Source organism: Siphateles boraxobius, unplaced genomic scaffold, assembly GCF_051911475.1.
Source record: "Siphateles boraxobius isolate OS27281-9 unplaced genomic scaffold, OSU_SipBor_1 77, whole genome shotgun sequence".
NCBI lineage: Eukaryota > Metazoa > Chordata > Actinopteri > Cypriniformes > Leuciscidae > Siphateles > Siphateles boraxobius.
In genome coordinates, this window is record NW_027509205.1 from 11,082,703 (window position 1) to 11,100,000 (window position 17,298).

The following is a 17,298-nucleotide window of genomic DNA, read 5'->3' on the forward strand; positions in this document are numbered from 1 at the left end:
AATATCATCTTTCATTCATTACAACTTAATCAAGAAATAAGTTCCAAGAATAATGTTAACATCAGTTGTATAATACGAGAAAATGTTGATGCAGTTTTTTCCCTTTTCAATCTGTTTTCTTGGCTGGTGTTTTTAGACACAGCTGGCACTCCTCAGATCTGAGAGGAGGAGGAGAACTGTTATTTGAAGAGTATTCATGTATTTATTTTTCCTTCCATGATATGTGATTTCTGAGGTCTATCTTTTCTCAGAGTTTCATTAACAGCAACTGTTTTTCCATGATTGATGACTGATGAGTAATCAATTTGATCAGAGGATTTTTTTTAACCTAAATAAACCAGAACAATTAATTCTCTTTTAAATGTTTGTTATAAATACTGTATCTCAACTACAGGAATTATTAAAAACCTACAGGTCTTAATGTATGATGCATTGAAACATGTATATCCCTAACAGCTTCATTCACATTAAATTAAATAGAGCATCAACCCCAAATAAGGTTCATTAGGCCCTCATATTACTGATATATTTTCATTTTGAACACGTTTAAGAGAAAATCGGCTTTAGCGATTGAGAAAAGGGACCGCATGACATGATACCAAGTAAAAAACAAGTAAAAACAATATTTCACCCAGCCTATTTTGGTTTACATGCCTTTACCTCACTTCACGCCAAGGCAAAGATCTCATCAGTTACGTAAGGATGGCACAACGAGTGGATTACTTTCCAAGTCCACTTGTCCTCCTTTGTGTTTTGACCTTACTGCTCCAATTATATCTTTGCCTTATGCTCAGTGATTGGTTTAAAACCTCCACTGATACCATGGAACTAAATAAGTGTACAATAAGATGAGTCACAAATAGGTGTGTTTAAACTTTATTGAATTAGACTTTTTTTGTTTCATAAAATAATGTTTTCAATTTACATGCAACTAAAATATCACAAGTCAAAACAAACATATACAAATATTGTCAGGTGCAATGTACAGTACAAATTCCATCTTGCAGTCTGAAGGATTTTCATGCACAGACCAATAACACTAATAATAAATAAATACAGGGTGTTGCATAGATTTAGCTTTCCATGTGGTCAGTTTAGTGCCTGCTTTTATAAAGTGTTTTCCCTGAGACACAAAAAGATAATGTAATGAACAAATCCTTAATAATTAATTTCAAACAACTGCATAGAAGCAAAGAGGAATGATAAATATTTTGTCATTTTGTCTGTATGATAAAAGACTTAAACTATTAAAGTGCAAAGTAAACATAGTCAAACTGCTATGATGTGACTTTTAAAGTCCCCTGTAGAATATTGGATTCCAATACGAACAAATGAAAATAACAGTAAAGAGACAAATACTCTACCATTCAAAAGTTTGTGGTTAGAATTTTTTTGAAAGAAATGAATACTTTTATTCAGCGAGGATGCATTCAATCAATCAAAAGTGACATTAAAGGCATTTATAATGTAACTAAATATTTCTATTTCAAATAAATGCTGTTCTTTTGAACGTTTTATTTATAAAAGAATCCTAGAAAATGGTTTACACAAAATATTAAGCTATTTTTAACATTATACTTGAGCAGCAAATCAGCATATTAGAATGATTTCTGAAGGATCATGTAATACTCACGACTGGAGTAAAGATGCTAAAAATTCAGCTTTGCCATCACAGGAATATTTTAAAATATATTGACACAGAAAACAGTTAATTTAAATTGTAATATTATTTCAGAGTATTTCAGTTTTTTTACTGTGTACTGATCAATGCAGCCTTGGTGAACAAAATCTTACTGACCACAAACTTTTAAACAGGAGTGTAGCATTTAAAGTCTTTCGTAAAATCGTCTATTAAAATAAATAATGATGGCATAGCAAATACATTGAGTAGAATGGGCTTAGAAAAGAAGACCTGAATACATAAGAAATGAAACGAAGAGGTTAAAATGTTAAAAATGGTTGTTAATACTGTATAGGCCTACTAGTTATTGGAGAGGTATTAATCATATTGAGGTTATATGGATGAATCAAATTAGACTGCATTGCGCTGCCAAACATCCATTTAAAACATGAGAATAATATCCATCCATAGAAACATGATCCATTTCCCTTTTACCTCTTATTAGCAAGTATGACAGATCTAGAATGATGGCAGACAAATCTGAGAGCATCATGGCAATCTGTTGGCAGTTTACTCATTTTTTGACTTTTTTCTTGGCATCTTTATCTGCTTTCTCTTGTTCTGATTTTTTCTTCTCTTTTTTCCTCTCCTCTTTAGCTTCCTTGTACTTCCATATCGGTGGCTCTAAGTAACCTTTGGTTCGCTTCTTCTTCTTCTCCTTTTTGGGTGTTGGCTCTCCAGACTTGGTCACTTGAATTTGGGGGACACAGCCGGCGGGGAACACGCTATTGCGGCGGGCCATGCTGCGCGGGACGAACTTGAGGATGCCATTGGAGGCCATTGAGAGCACGCTGCCTCTCCGCTCGGCGTTGGAACAGCATGAGGCCACCGAGACAGAAGAGGCAGAGGTAGACGCGGCAGAGAGGGAGTCGTTGCTGTGCCGTATCGTGTGTTCCTCAAGCTTTTTCCCCGGGTGCATCTGCATCAGTTCAGGCACAGCCAGGCGTCTCTTGCCGACCTCCGGCGGGCTCGAGGGACACAATGGACGGCATCCGGTGACCACCAAGGGGCTGTGGAAGCTTGTGGTCATACGCACCATATGGTCCAAGATGCCATTGTCCTGGGGGTCATGTGGAAAACTAAAAGTGAACGTGGACTTCAGGCGATGGGTGACCTTCTGTCCTGTGCTTTTTGTGGCTGTGGCCTTGGCCACCAGCTCCTTCAGGTCAGGCCACTCTGGGACATATTTTTCACAGAATTGTTCAGCCTGAGGTCTGCTGTTCAGTCGTCTAAGCTTGTATAATGTTTCAAAGCGACCTGTCTTCAGAGCCCATTCTCGTATATTCTTCCCCCTTGTGGCGTCCACAACATTTATGTCGGCCCCTAGCAAAAGAGAGCCATGCAGTAGATGTAAACCATGATGATATTAGAATTTTTCCTCATTGCTTAGACACTGAAATACATTCTTTTAGCCAAATATCAGAAAGCATAACAAAATAATATTTTTTTCAAAATCCTTTTAAAAACAAATTCAGCATTCTATAGCACATTCTCATGCACAAATCCACACAAATATATTTAGATTTTTTTTGTGATTAGGTGTTCTGCTAATTTACATGCAAATTAACAATTAATAGGAAAAAATAAATAAATAGGATTTGTTTAAAATTGCATAGTTTTTTAATCTGCAGACTACAGTATTGCTATGTTGCAAGTCTCAAATAAGTTACTCTGAAAGACATTTTAGTAAGAGATCATGTTCAGTTTGGTTTAAAAAAAAATCTAAGAATGTTTAGTCTAAGTAAAGTGTTTTAATGTTTGAAGGCAGAACAGGTTTAGCTGAGTTTAATCTTTGGTTATAGTTGCTCTGGTAAGAAATGCATAATGTGTGAACAATGTATTGGTTGTTGACTAGAAAAATATTAGCAATTGGTGTTACCCCACCGAGTGGCAACTTTGGGTATAACATCAATATATTGTCTTGATTAATTTTGCATTTCCATTAAAACATTTTATAAAATATATATATTTTAATGATCTGAACCAATCAGATGAATCATCCTAAGTGTGAAAGAAAAGTCGTTAACTTTGTTCAGCATTTACAAGATTTTCAAGTAAGAGAAATTTTTTTATCTGACAAGATTAAATGTATAATCATTCAAAACAGGATCATTTAATCTATTATTAATATTAGCTTGTCCAACTTAGGTTATATAACCAGTTTTTACCTATCAACTGCCCTTTTTCATAACAAATACAGAAAAATTCAAGACCAACACACAGGCAATAACATTTCTTATTTAGAAGATTGTTAAATTGAGTGTATTTAGTACTTATTCATTAAGTGAAAGACACTGACTATTTGACAGTTGACTACGTGCACTGAAGGTGCAATAAGTGTCCTGAATTGTAACTGGTCTAAATAATCACTCTTAAGTGCACACATGGCTAATCCATTACTTGCCGTCAGGGCTAATAATCCAAGGGATCAGAAAAGAAAATGTCCTCAGGTTTGTCTTTTAAACCTGTTCAAGCTTACGTCATGTGTCACCAAATCACTTTTATCTTCTTCACCTCACTACCCTGTGCACATCATTTTTCTGTAGGCACACATCTAACTACAGTACTATTTATATTCCTATGTATTGTGGCATTTTGACTACATAATCCTGGCATCCTGGTTAGTGTTTACAACTGGGTCCAAAAGTCACGTTAAAAGTCCAGATTACAATTTTTGGATACAAAGAAATGTCCAGTACCAGAAATTTTATTTGAGTTTTTAAATTTTCAATCATCTTATTATGATGATAATATTATTTTTAATGCAAAAGAAAAAAAGAAAATTGCAAAACAGCAGCATTTGGTTTCAGACTTTTGTAACTTACAACATTTTGATGTGTAAATTTGTCATTCTCTTATAAAATATAGTATATACAACTGTTTATGAAGTATAGCATAAACAACTGAGTATAAAAATGTCGCAACACTTTTATGTGTTATATGTGTTATGTATGTGTTGCATTGTGTTTAAATCATTACATTTATAACAACAGTATGCGACTACACCTATTTTATAGATTGGGCTCTTCTTTGGGGATGTTCTGGGATGAAACAGAAACAGCATCCCATGGTTTCCAATATTATGCAACCATTCACAACTGCCTAAAGAAAGCTGGTAGGAACTCAACCTATCTGACCTGGGCAGTGTGTAAACTAATTATTACAATCCTAAAATAACATACCAGCCATGAGCAGTGATGCCACACAGTCATCGCTGCCCTGCATGACAGCCTTGAGGAGTGCGGTGAAGCCTCGGTTGTCCCGGAGATCCATGTCCACCCCAGAGAAGTAATTTAGGATGTAGGTGAGGATGGATACGAAACCTGCAATATTTATAGATTTAATTGAATAAGTTTAGTGTAGAAACAATTAACATTTACAAATTGCTAGTAAATTTCACAAACATTTACAAAGAATCGGAAAGTAACACATTGAATAAAATGTTCAACATGGTATAATTATTAAATTGTTAATAATTATCATTAATTAGTCCTTCAACAGATAACAAAAAAATGTTTTAAGATGTTTTGCTAACATTCAAAAAGTAACAAATATAACATTTAAAAACATAGACGAACGTTCAACTAAATGTTACATTCTATGAAATATGTTTTTGTGCTGATGTTTTCGTGCAGATAACTTTGACAGAATATTCTATTAACGTTACTGGAAGAATGTTTGTTCATAGCTTTGAGAGAACCTTATCAGAATATAGTTTAATGTGTTATTAAAGATCCTACCAGCCTGTGCAGCGATCATGAGTGCAGTATTGCCATCATTATCCTGATGATTGATATCCAGAAATGAGCACTGGTTGAGTCCATACACAATATCAACAAAGCCTTTTGAGACGGCCAACATCAGACCGTTCTATCAGAGAACAAGAAGAACATTTGTCAGCATATACAAAGATGTAAACCATCTCTTCTGCCAAATTTCTGTTATGCGAATGATGCTTTGTGAGTTATCTCACTACCTACCCTGCCGTTTATGTCTAGTTCCATGACTTCGTCTCTTGTAACACCCCTCTCCAAAACTCTGCGTAGGGCTGCCGCATTGTTCTTGGCACAGGCTTGGTACAAGGTGTTGGCAGGGCCTCCACTGGCATCTTCCCGCTCATAGTTAGGGAGCACTGAGTCATCTGACAGCACACTCCCAGAATCTGAATCATTCTCAGAAACTGACAACTCAGAGGCATCCTCATCTGGACCAATGCCCAGATTTGGATCCTCCTGCACCGTGACTTTAACCTCAGCCATCTGGCCAGCACGAGCCAGAACTCACACGCTCAGCAGGCACTTCATCATCACCTGTGTCCTCGCTGCTCCCTCCCTGGAATCTAGGATGCAAAGATATACATAAAGGTTTATATGAAACCCCACTTTGATAGTCCAACAGACCACGTACATATGAGCTAATGTTTTTACTTTTATGACAAGTTTACTAAGTGCCATAGTAGGAAATAATAGCTAAAATAAAGTAAAAAACTGTCCTGTTTAGTTGCCTGCTATATTAAAATTACTTGAACATTAAAAAAAAAATCTTATTTAGTTGAGGAGAAACAATCATTATCAAAATTAGTATTTTTGTCACATCATTAAAAGTATCTAAACAGACAAATTGCCATATGTAATTCTCTAATGAAGTTATCTATATCTAGCATTATCTATTGTGAAGTGTAATATTCATCCTCACAGTCATGCAGAGCCGAAGCACAACCAAGACAATGTTCTTCCACAAAATGCATGCCATGCAGGTTTGTTTTTTAACTGCTAGAGTTACATAGTGTACCTTTAACTAAAGATAATACGTTTTATGCTTAAAGTAAGGGGGGGAGGGGGGGGGTGTCTTCCATTACGAAGCCCCTCAAGTGAAGTTTAAAGAAAAAAATAATCTGGTAATGGTAACGTGTACACAAAACTTTCACTCAGTTCCTCGACACCTCGTCGAGACCGTCAAATAGGAATCTCGCTAGAGAGGCCAATCTACATCGAGTGAAACTAAACGAGCCAATGCACATTGGTGTGCAATCATTTGCAACAGCTGCGCGGGTATATAACGAGCAGCAGGTGCGATTGCACTTCAGCTTTTGCTTCGGAGCCGAGCACTTCGATGCTGATGTCTACAGAGTGTGAACGAGTTCTCAAGAGGATCTCCCGTGGCTGGTGTTGGCGATACAGCACTGCAGTGGGGTCGATTTCTCTCTCTCTCTTTCTCTTTTGTTGCCTGTTTAAAAACTGAGCAAAACAAAAGGGCTGTTTTCACAGCTGGTAAGGTGTGCTGTGAGAGCGCTGAAAGGCTGTTCTTATTGCTGGTAAGATCACCAGTAGGAAAGACAGCGTACGACAGGTGCAAATTCCTGTCCGTGTCCGCTGCGACCGTTCTCCTGTGTGCTTCAGCATCAAGAGGGCAGTCCGCTTAAAGAGCTTACATGGGTAGAGCGCGTCTTTTTAAAGACATCACTCTACCTGTGTGTTTCTGGATGCGGTCATTAACTGGGACCGCTGGATGGTCCCGATCGACATCTATGTACCGAAGGAAGTCATCGCGCGTCTGGGCATTGAACACGCTGAGGCAGCTTTCGTGGATGAGTCATTTACATATTGTGGGAAGATGACCATCGCGGAGCTACGGTCGAGACTCTCGTTCCTGCAAAGGGGCGGAGTCCCTGGGAGTCTCCACAGAGGGTTACTTCAGGCAGTGGTGCAGGTGACCTGAGGATTATGGTGAGCGGGCTTCCTTCGGGGAACCAACCCCCTAGGAACCCTCATCCCTCCCACGCGCCGCAGCCAGTAGAGCCGCCGATGGAACGTGCTAGAGCATGCTGGAGGTGTGTACTAATCGTTTCCTTCGACGCTCTCCACGATGAACAGATGTCGATCGCTGCATCGGAGGGTGGGTCAGACTTCTCTGCGGATGACGATTCGACGCCGCGCCCCCTTCAGGTGTGGCAGCGGTGACAGAGTCAGACCCGGAGATGATGACCATGCTTTCCCGGGCCGCCAACAGGATCGGGCTTGTGTGGAACCCTTCACCGTGTCCCGAGCCCTCAAGGCGGGATGATTGGTTTCTCGGGGTGGCGTGCGGTGGTTTTCAGCAACCCACCTCAGTTCCTTTCTTCCCGGAGGTGCATGAGGAGCTCACTGGGTCTTGGACAGCACCTTTCACTGCCAGAAACCGTCCCGGTGGTTCCTCCAGCCCTGGAGACACCACGTCCTGTCGCCACATCTACTGCGGCCCGCCTGGGCAGCCAGCTCATCGGCTCGGCTCCTCAGCAAAAAACTGAAGTGCAATCGCACCTGCTGCTCGTTATATACCTGTGCTGCGTGGCAGAGCAGCTTTTGCAAATGATTGCACGCCAATGTGTATTGGCTCGTTTAGTTTCACTCGAAGTAGATTGGCCTCTCTAGCGAGATTCCTATTCGTCGGTCTCGACGTGGCGTCTCCGTTCCCTCCTTCAGGGAACGAGGGTTACCATATGTAACCGAGACGTTTTTCATGCATGCATACTTTTTTGCAGAGTAGTGTTGTGGATAGCCAGATTTGTAGCCATTTATGGCCCTTTAGGATTTAAAATTAGAATGAAGAGTCTCACCTGAGGCGAACATTGTTGTGATTGACAGACAGTAATCTGCACAAATTCAAACAACTGTGCTGTAACAGAGCTTCACAATATGTCTGGGATGAGGCTATTTAGTACAGGAGAACATAGTTACTGTTAATTATTTTGGCTGATGGCGGAACTTACGAACCAAAACATTTAAGCAACATGATGAATGTGAACGAGAAGGAACCTATGAACTTTTGTTCAGGCTTTCTGAAAATATTCAAAGGAATGTTGAAAACAAGGTCAGTAAGTGTACGTGTAGGTAAGTGTAAGTGAACTGCAAAATGAGGAACCATTTCACAAGTCAAGCATACATCTTTAATTTCTAATATTGTTGCCATTCTGTAAATGGTTTGGACAGAGCGTATTGTGCTAATTGCTCAGGAGAACAGAATCAATTAGTCAAACTTTAACCTCATGAGTAATTTGTCTGCTTATATATCATACTTTTGATTAATCAAAATCATAATAGTTCAGACCATTCCCACATTCAAACCTCCAGGAGCAAGCCACAGAGCACTTAACCTCAGGTTACTCAGGTTAGTCTCTGATAAAAGAATTTTCTATGGCTACTTTTCTCACCTTTTCTATAGAAAAAAAATTACCATTAGCTAGACATACCAAGGGTTCACTCTAAGCATGGCGAGTCCGCTTTTAGCTACTATACCAGCCACAGCTAGAACAAGCTTCCAGAAGAGATCAGATGTGCTCCTATAGTAGTCACATTCAAATCCAGACTCAAAACACATCTGTTTAGCTGTGCATTTACTGAATGATTACTGTACGTCTGACTGATTACACTGTATTTTATTTTGAATCCTCCATTTTATTCTAAACTGAACTCAAATGGCACTGAGAATTGGGTAAGAGAGATGAAACCATGCTGATGGCCTGGGTCTGTGTTGGAGTAGTAAGTTTGACGTGATTAAACTCGAGGTTCTGTGGGGTGCGGACTGGATTGATTCCATTCCTAGAGCTTCCGAATAAATGGGTTTTTGGGGTGTGGAATGATGAGGCAGTGAACCCGAGGTTACCCCGTGAGTCAGTCCTAGAGCTCCTTCTTTCCAATTTTAGGGAAAAATTGGGTCTATTGGAGACGTCCAATAGATTTCTTAGGTGCGCCGAAAGAACACCAAAGACACATTGTAATCACCATGGGAAAATCTCAGAGTAAAACTGGGAGTTGTGAAAAATATGATACACCGGTGTTTTGCCAGATGAGAGGTTTATCTTTGTATCATCTTTTTACTCTTTTAATTCATTTTATAACTCTATCATATATCTCTTATAATTTCTTTTATACCTGTTTTAATTTTCCTTAAATTTATTTTGTGATTATTTTAATTCCTTTCTGTAAAGCACTTTGAATTCCCATAGTGAATGAAATGTGCTATCTAAATAAACTTGCCTTGCCTATAGAAAGAGAAGCTACATGCAGCATTGCTCATTTTTAATTTTGAATCTTTAATAAAAAAATTGCTCTCACAGTGCTTTCCCAGCTATATTTAGCCATTGTTACTGGTAGCACAGCAGCCAGTGTAGACTGACATGCACTGCGTGTGTGTGTGTGTGTGTGTATGTATGTGTGTGTGTGTGTGTGTGTGTGTGTGTGTGAGAGAGAGAGACAGAAGGGGGTAGTGAGGATGGGAAAACATTCCCTGTTAGTGCCACATAAACAGTCTGTCCTATGAGAACCACACTGTCCACATGCTGGTTTAACTCTTCAGACCATACAGTTACAACAACACTGTCCCACTGTCAGCCAAAACACAATACTGCACAATACCAGTCAAGCTTTATGCACATTTGACATTTGTTTAATGAAAACTCTGTTTTTAGGTTTTACTTCTGTGAATTTTTTGGTTTCAATGGTGTTGTGTCTTGTGGTGTGATATACATAATGACAACTCTCTGAGTGTTTGGCATGGTAATGGATATGCCAATGTTGATATGCTTAGTTTTGGTAGAATAGGCCTAGATCTGCTATGCTGCTGCTGCTGTTATTGCTGCTGCAGAGCAAGTAGACTTGCTACTGCCAATACATGCACAACACACTGCTGTAAGCAAGTACTGATAAGAAACAGCAGCTTTAAAAACAAACCCAAAACAAGTCAAATAATATTGTATTATTTATTATCATCGAAAAATACGACGAATTATGCTACAGCACTTTTATTATTGCACAGATTGGCTATTAGCTGTGAGCAGAGTGTCTATCAATGTATTGGAGAATACAGCGACCATAAATGTAAAGAAACGAAGTTGCGTGTTAGATATTCCTAACAAGCAACCATATTTTTAAAATAAGTAAAAAAAGAAACTAAAAAAAAAGTGACCAGCATTTTTTTCCCCCCGACTTACCAAAAAAGAAGAACAAAGTCGCATATTATAAGCACATATATATGCAATGTTTTACTTATTTTAAAGTTGAAATTATTTTATTCTTATTAAGCATTATATTATCCATTCCACAGGACAAAACAGAGATTGCCCAATTAGAAATATTTTTTGTGAGTGATTCCACGACTCAATAATTGGTTACAAAATCGTATGTAGACTTTTCTAAATTCTTTGGGCAATATGTAAATTCATGACCAATATTTAAAAGCAGCATCCCAAATAGATAATGCCTTATTTGAAATAAAATTATATTTCTATTTCACATTGCTCATATTGACACATTTTTGGGGTTCATGATGTGAACACTCACATCACAATTTCAATTTGACAAATAAATAAACACATTTTGAAATCTAAACATTAGAAGATCATTTTATGTTTTACAGACAAAATGTCCAAATGATAAAAATTGTCTTATTTTTCAAGGACAATAAAATTAAATGTCACGTTAACAACCGATATATATATACTTGTGCAGTAATGTAACATGTTTTAGCATAATTTTGAAGCAAAAACTAATAATATGCTAGTAACTTGTTTCTATACACACTCCGTTCTGTTGTACCACTTAATGTGCCCTTTCAGCAATTCTGCTTGTTTCCCAAACCTCTCCAAAATCTATATGCACCAAATCAATAAACACAACCATTGTATCTCACCATTAAAAGCGCTCAGAAGAAGGTTTAATGTTGTCCACGTCTCACTGGGTGATCAGATCATTGCTCCTGCTGTGTCTGTGTAGTTCTCCCAGTATGGATTCTTAGACTGTGTGATCCCGCCGGACAGAGCCGTGGCCCTGCCTGTCCCCTCCTCCCAGCCCTACGATACTGCTTGGCCTCCGATCACTGAGGAATCTTTCTAAATCTTGACACAGGTGCTCTGTTAAGACAAGCATGTCCACTCATCCTGATTACAGGAGATTTGTGGATTAACATTAAGAAATGGCAGCTGCCAGTGCGACTGTCACTGCTTCACTTCTGTGGTCGGAGCTGGCATATTTCAAATTAAAAGAATGTTACACTTATAAAAAACATATAACAGTAAACCTTACAGATCACGTGTGTGCTGGGAATTGCATGATGTGTATTATGAACTGATGCAGTTATTAAAATCACACTGCCACTGATTTTTTAGCAGGTTGAATTGGATTGTTTCTTGCCTGCTTGCACCTGCCATGTCTTACATGCCCTGAAATAGCTATGGATCAGAGTATGGTAGAGTTTAGCTAATTAAAACATGCTTAAACATATCAGACAAGCCCAGGTAACACCTCGTGGCACATCTTACAGCCAGGCGTCACTCATCTGGCAGCAGTCATGTGAAAAATCAGAGGGACTGAAACTGAAACTAATCTTACCAACTGTGATTAATCTGTTCCAATCTATGGTTCCAATACCATAATAATTATTATTTCTTGGCCGACCAGTGAAGACACCTGTTTTTTTAGGACTCATGAATCTGTAACTAATGAATTTAAAAATCTAGGCTATCATTTTCATGCATGTCGTCATGACATCTGTAATAAATCGTGCATTCAGGTTTTCCTAAAAAGTCGTAATTATTACGTCAGGTGCGTTAAAGTCACTTTGGCTTTCTGCTAACACTTTCTGTTATTGCATGTTTTGAGGATTTAAAATTATAAATCTAAATTATTGTTCACTCAAAACAATGGGTCTCATTCACATACACATTTGTGCGTAACATCTGCATACACATCTTTTGCACAGAAATCTTAATTATTACGTTTGCACTATGTATTCTAAATTTAAGATATTTAGAACCAACTGAAAAACATGTGTACAAAACTCACATCCCAGTGGACTTCTAAATCACAGTGAATCTGACAGAGGTTTTGTCTGAGAACATTTCCTGCCCACATAAATATGCAAAATGTAATGATTAGTGAATGAGGCCCAAAGTGCTTTGAGTTAACTTCTCTGAAAGTTAATCATAATCAGAAAGCAGAAACTCTTAAAACAGAAGAGGGCACTTATGCATGACATCATGGCATTGTGAACAACCACAACAGACTCAGCACAATATTTCAAATTCAATTAAGTTTGTTCAGCAAAATGAGCTGACACTTTTGTTGGTAATAGCCACAAAATACATTTTGGCCCATTTCATCAGGGCCTTGGAATTAAATATCAGAACAAAACAAACATGAATGACTCGTGTATTCCAGATGGGAACAATATAATTTTTGTCAAATTCATGGTTTCTCTATTTATAGTAGCCTGGTTGCAACTGATCATCGAAAAATTGTTTTTCCAAAAATCACCAAAGGAGGCCAAAATCACACACACATAAAGCACAGATCTTAACCTCAATTCTTTCTTTGCACAATCAAAATCTTACTTTGAAAAGAATGTTAGCCTTTATAAATTCATATAACCCTGACTTTGTGAGTATGATAGTAACCCTATAAAATGTGTCAAGTGTTTGTTCAGTGCAAAGCAAAGCCAGCCAAACCTTACTGTAGTTTAGAGCTGTATCAGGCCAGGTTGGCTGGATGAACTGGATTCGAAGAGCTGGAGGAGAGGTGATGTGCGGCCACAGTTATTTTCTCAGACTGTTGACCTGAAGCACAAGAGTTATTACAGCGCAAAGACTCAGGAAATGAGACAGAGAAAGAGGAAGCTCAGCTGGCCTTAGAGATCATTCAAGTGGGGTGCTTTTGCACGGACTCTCTCCACAAGAGGAGAGAGATTTAATAGAGAAGAAAACTGATATGTGTTGATTAAAACGTGTCCGTTAATATAAATACCACACAAATTATGAGCCCTTTATGGAAGTAAAATAATGCCAAATGTTTTTGAAACAAAAAGCCTGTTGAATTGCACTACTTGAAAAAAATATGCATTGCATCAACCCTGCTTGTATTTTAATGCATTGTATTTTCAGGGCTTGCATTTTTATGGGCTGGAATTTAGCATGGTGGAATATTTAAGCTGTGAATATTTAAATTCAAACCATTTCAAACACATTTTCATTAAATAATCCATATTCAACTTTCATATTTCAATTTCAAAATATTCATACTGATTAAAAATACAACCTATAATATTCAACAGGTGGTTTTAGGTCCATTTTATTTCGCTTTGCAAATTCGCTTCCACAAATTCCGTGGATCAAATTCGACAGTAAATTCAACATTGACATCCAGGAACTGCAGGAAAAGCAGTAGATTACCGAGCATAATCTCCATCTGCTGTTAGTCTATCTCACCAGCAGGGGGTGCAAGCGCGTGTTGTTGACGAAGACCTGAGCAGCAGTTAGAGCAAGCCATTCATTCATAAAAACTCATTTACAACAATGTAAGTGTATCTGTGATTATTATGACGCATGTTTTATGTGAAATTCAGTGTCTTCACGATTACTTTTCGTGTGTAGCCCACCTGCATCTTTCTCTACCGTGAACGACATTATAATGTTATTCCCACGATGCGGATGTACAGATCCAATGTTACATTTGAGTTTGACATATATTTCTATTGATTGTTTAGTAGCCTCAACCTTATATTGAGGCGATTGTGCTGCATGCAGTAGGCTACTAGGGTTCCCCTCAATACGTCAGGATTCCCCTGCTGCACATAGCCTATACAATGCTTAACGTAGCTTAATGGACTAATACAGTGATATAAAAGACCAAACTCGCAGGCAAGCAGAAGGACTCAGAATATGAATTTAACGCGCAAAGTTTAATGCTCAGCGTTTTTCAGTGATACTGCCATAAAGTTGGCTCAACATTGGACATTCGCACATTTGGGGACCGTCTCTAAAGTTACATACGACATTGGAATGTACGTTTATAACTTCAATTGCATTTGAAGAGAATGACTTACAGTCATAAAACCAACTGTAAAGTGTTCATGTAGGTGTCAGGCATAATGCGCAATTTATTCAAATAAATTGAAGTTTGCTATTGAAGTTAGAAACGTTTAGGCCTATAGGACTACCAATGTTACTTTAGAGACGGTCGCTAAATGTGCGAATGACAAGCCAATGTCATTTAGTTATTTAGTTACATTTAGTCATTTAGCAGACGCCTTTATCCTAACCGACTTAGTTAAACTAACAATATAGGACAACAATATTAAAGTGCTATGACCCTTCCCAGTTTAATCTAATGCAGTACATGTACTTCCCCAATAAGGTGCGAGTTTTGTCTTTTATATCACTGTATTAGTCCATTAATGCTACATTAAGCGCTTTTTCCTGACGGAAGGGGAATCCTTGAGTATGATGAGGAATTGAGGGAAACCGATTATAATCCCGTTCATGGTAAAATAAAATAAAAAGCTGATAACATGTAAGGCTACACAGGAAAGTAACAATGAAGTTAATGAATGAAACATAAAAACAGATTTTGTGCCTTTATCATCTTTTCTGCTATACTGACCCATATAATAATCACAAAAAACTTAATGCATGCTCAATTGTTGTAAATTAGTTTTTATGAATGAATGGCTTGCTCTAACTGTTGCTCAGGTCTTCGTCAACAACACACACTTGCACCCCCTGTTGATAAGGTCGACTAACACCAGATGGAGATTATGCTCGGTAATCTACTGCTTTTCCTGCAGTTCCTGGATGTCAACGTTGAATTTACTGTCGAATTTGAACCACTGGATTTGTGGAAGCGGATTTGCAAAGCGAAATAAAATGGACCGAAAACTGCCTGTTGAATATTATAGGTTGTATTTTTAATCAGTTTGAATATTTTGGAATTGAAATATGAAAGGGGATTATGGATTATTTAAATTTTACTAAGGAAAATGTGTTTGAAATATTTTGAATTTAAATATTCACAGCTTAAATATAAAACCATGCTAAATTTCAGCCCATAAAAATGCAAGCCCTAAAAATACAATGCATTAAAATACAAGCAGGGTTAATGCAATGCATTTTTTTTCAAGTAGTACAATCAGTGGCGGATGCAGAACGTGACAGATGGGTGGGCCTGGATTAAGTCGAGGTGGGCCTGAATCTAGTGTTTAGTAGGCTATATTTGGAGATGAGAAATAAAAACCGCACTGTACAGCTATGATCAGCTGTTCGGCCGAGCTTTCGAAGTTGTTAATACGGAAAGACCGAAGCTGACCGTTTGGTTTTAGTCAAATGACCTTGCGGCACTCTCTGAAAAGTTGAGATGTTTTTCATCTCGCCGCGGCATATAGGCACGCCTGGAAAAAGGAGCGCGCTGCAGCCTGCACCACATGCGTATGGCAAGCAGTGTTGCCAGATTGGAAATGTCCAATTATCGTACCAGAAGTTCAAAATGATCGTATTTGGAAGAACTTTATCGTACACGACGTAAACGTGCAGAATACAGCTATTTATCCCAACATGTAGGATGGATTAGATGGAGTAGTGTTGACGTGCGGGCCGGGCGACACGTGTGGTGCCTGTGTGTGTGTGTGTGTGTGTGTATACGTGCTTGCGTGCAGGCAGGTGAGCCTGCAAAATGATTCTGGGTCAGAGAGAGAAGCGGTAGGATGTGTGTTTGGACGAACGACTGAAAACTCTGAAATTATCGTACATTATGGGATTTTTTTCATTATTGATCGTACATCGTACAGAGGTCAAAATTATCGTACAAATACGATAATTATCGTACATCTGGCAACACTGATGGCAAGCTAAAGTATTCATAAGGCATGCGGGACGCGCGATTTGCCATAAAAGCGCGCATTCTTAACGTGCACTTTGTGGTCACGGAAAACGCGCGCCAGAAATTTGTGGTTTTTGCATTAAAAAAATAATAATGTTTGAAACTTTATTGTAAAGTGTTACCGGAATTACAACTGGAAAATTTGCGAGATGTGTCTCGAACGAAGGGATTAAGGGACTGTCCGAGGTGCTGAAATAAAAAACAGTGAACTTGAAACCGAGAGTTGTTTTTCTTTTCTTGTTACAAAAACACTTCAGAGGCATAAAACACCTGCAGACAGAAACAATATCATTTAAATAGCAGATCACACGTCGAGGACGCACGTTTTGATGCAAAAAACGCGCGTTTCTGACGCGCTTTTTCCGTGACCACAAGCGCACGTTAAAGGTATTGTAGGTAGAAATCCACAAAAATACTTTTTGTCAAAATTTGTTTAAACTGTATTTATATATCAATGCATAATTAAAATGTAAGTACTCTGGAAAAGAAATGATAAAAATCGAGTGTCTGTAGTCCTCTTAGGACTACAATAAACACAGCTCATTATTCCATTAACTCCCCCCCCCCCCCCTCCCTACTCGGCTCCTTCCAAAGCCACGCCCCCAAAACAAATGAACGCGCGATCCCGGCCGTTCGCTCAGCTGGAAGAGTCGGACGTGTTTACCAGCTTTACCAGATGTAGTGACATCATGTCAGAATCACAAGTAATAAAATAACTAACTTTATCAGTATGCATATAAACAATTAACATGGCTGTTAGTACTCACTATCCAGCTCGCATAAAGATACTTGTAAAGTTTAAAATATTTTACTAGCTCGTAACGGAATCAAACTCAATATAAGGCAAAGCTATAAATAGCTTCATTGATACACGTTTGCAGTTACACTGTGATGAAGGTGAATTTGTAAGATTCATAACATAAGATTGTTTACAGA

At 38.3% G+C, this 17,298-nt stretch overlaps 1 protein-coding gene across 2 annotated transcripts; it reads right to left on the reverse strand.

The window, feature by feature from the left end:
• Window positions 1-860: 860 nt before the first annotated feature.
• On the reverse strand, window positions 861-11,833 carry ankrd33aa (ankyrin repeat domain 33Aa). Of its 2 annotated transcripts, XM_077217958.1 has the most exons (5): window positions 11,348-11,833; window positions 5,662-6,020; window positions 5,422-5,551; window positions 4,864-5,004; window positions 861-3,004 (listed from the first exon to the last, which is right to left on the reverse strand). In XM_077217958.1, exons 2-5 carry the CDS (start codon window positions 5,938-5,940, stop codon window positions 2,196-2,198), a joined length of 1,359 nt encoding a protein of 452 aa, XP_077074073.1. In that variant the 5' UTR covers window positions 5,941-6,020; window positions 11,348-11,833; the 3' UTR covers window positions 861-2,195. The 2 variants fall into 2 exon arrangements, with proteins under 2 accessions (XP_077074073.1, XP_077074074.1); XM_077217959.1 differs by lacking the exon at window positions 11,348-11,833 and having other exon boundaries at window positions 5,662-6,141.
• Window positions 11,834-17,298: the final 5,465 nt, after the last annotated feature.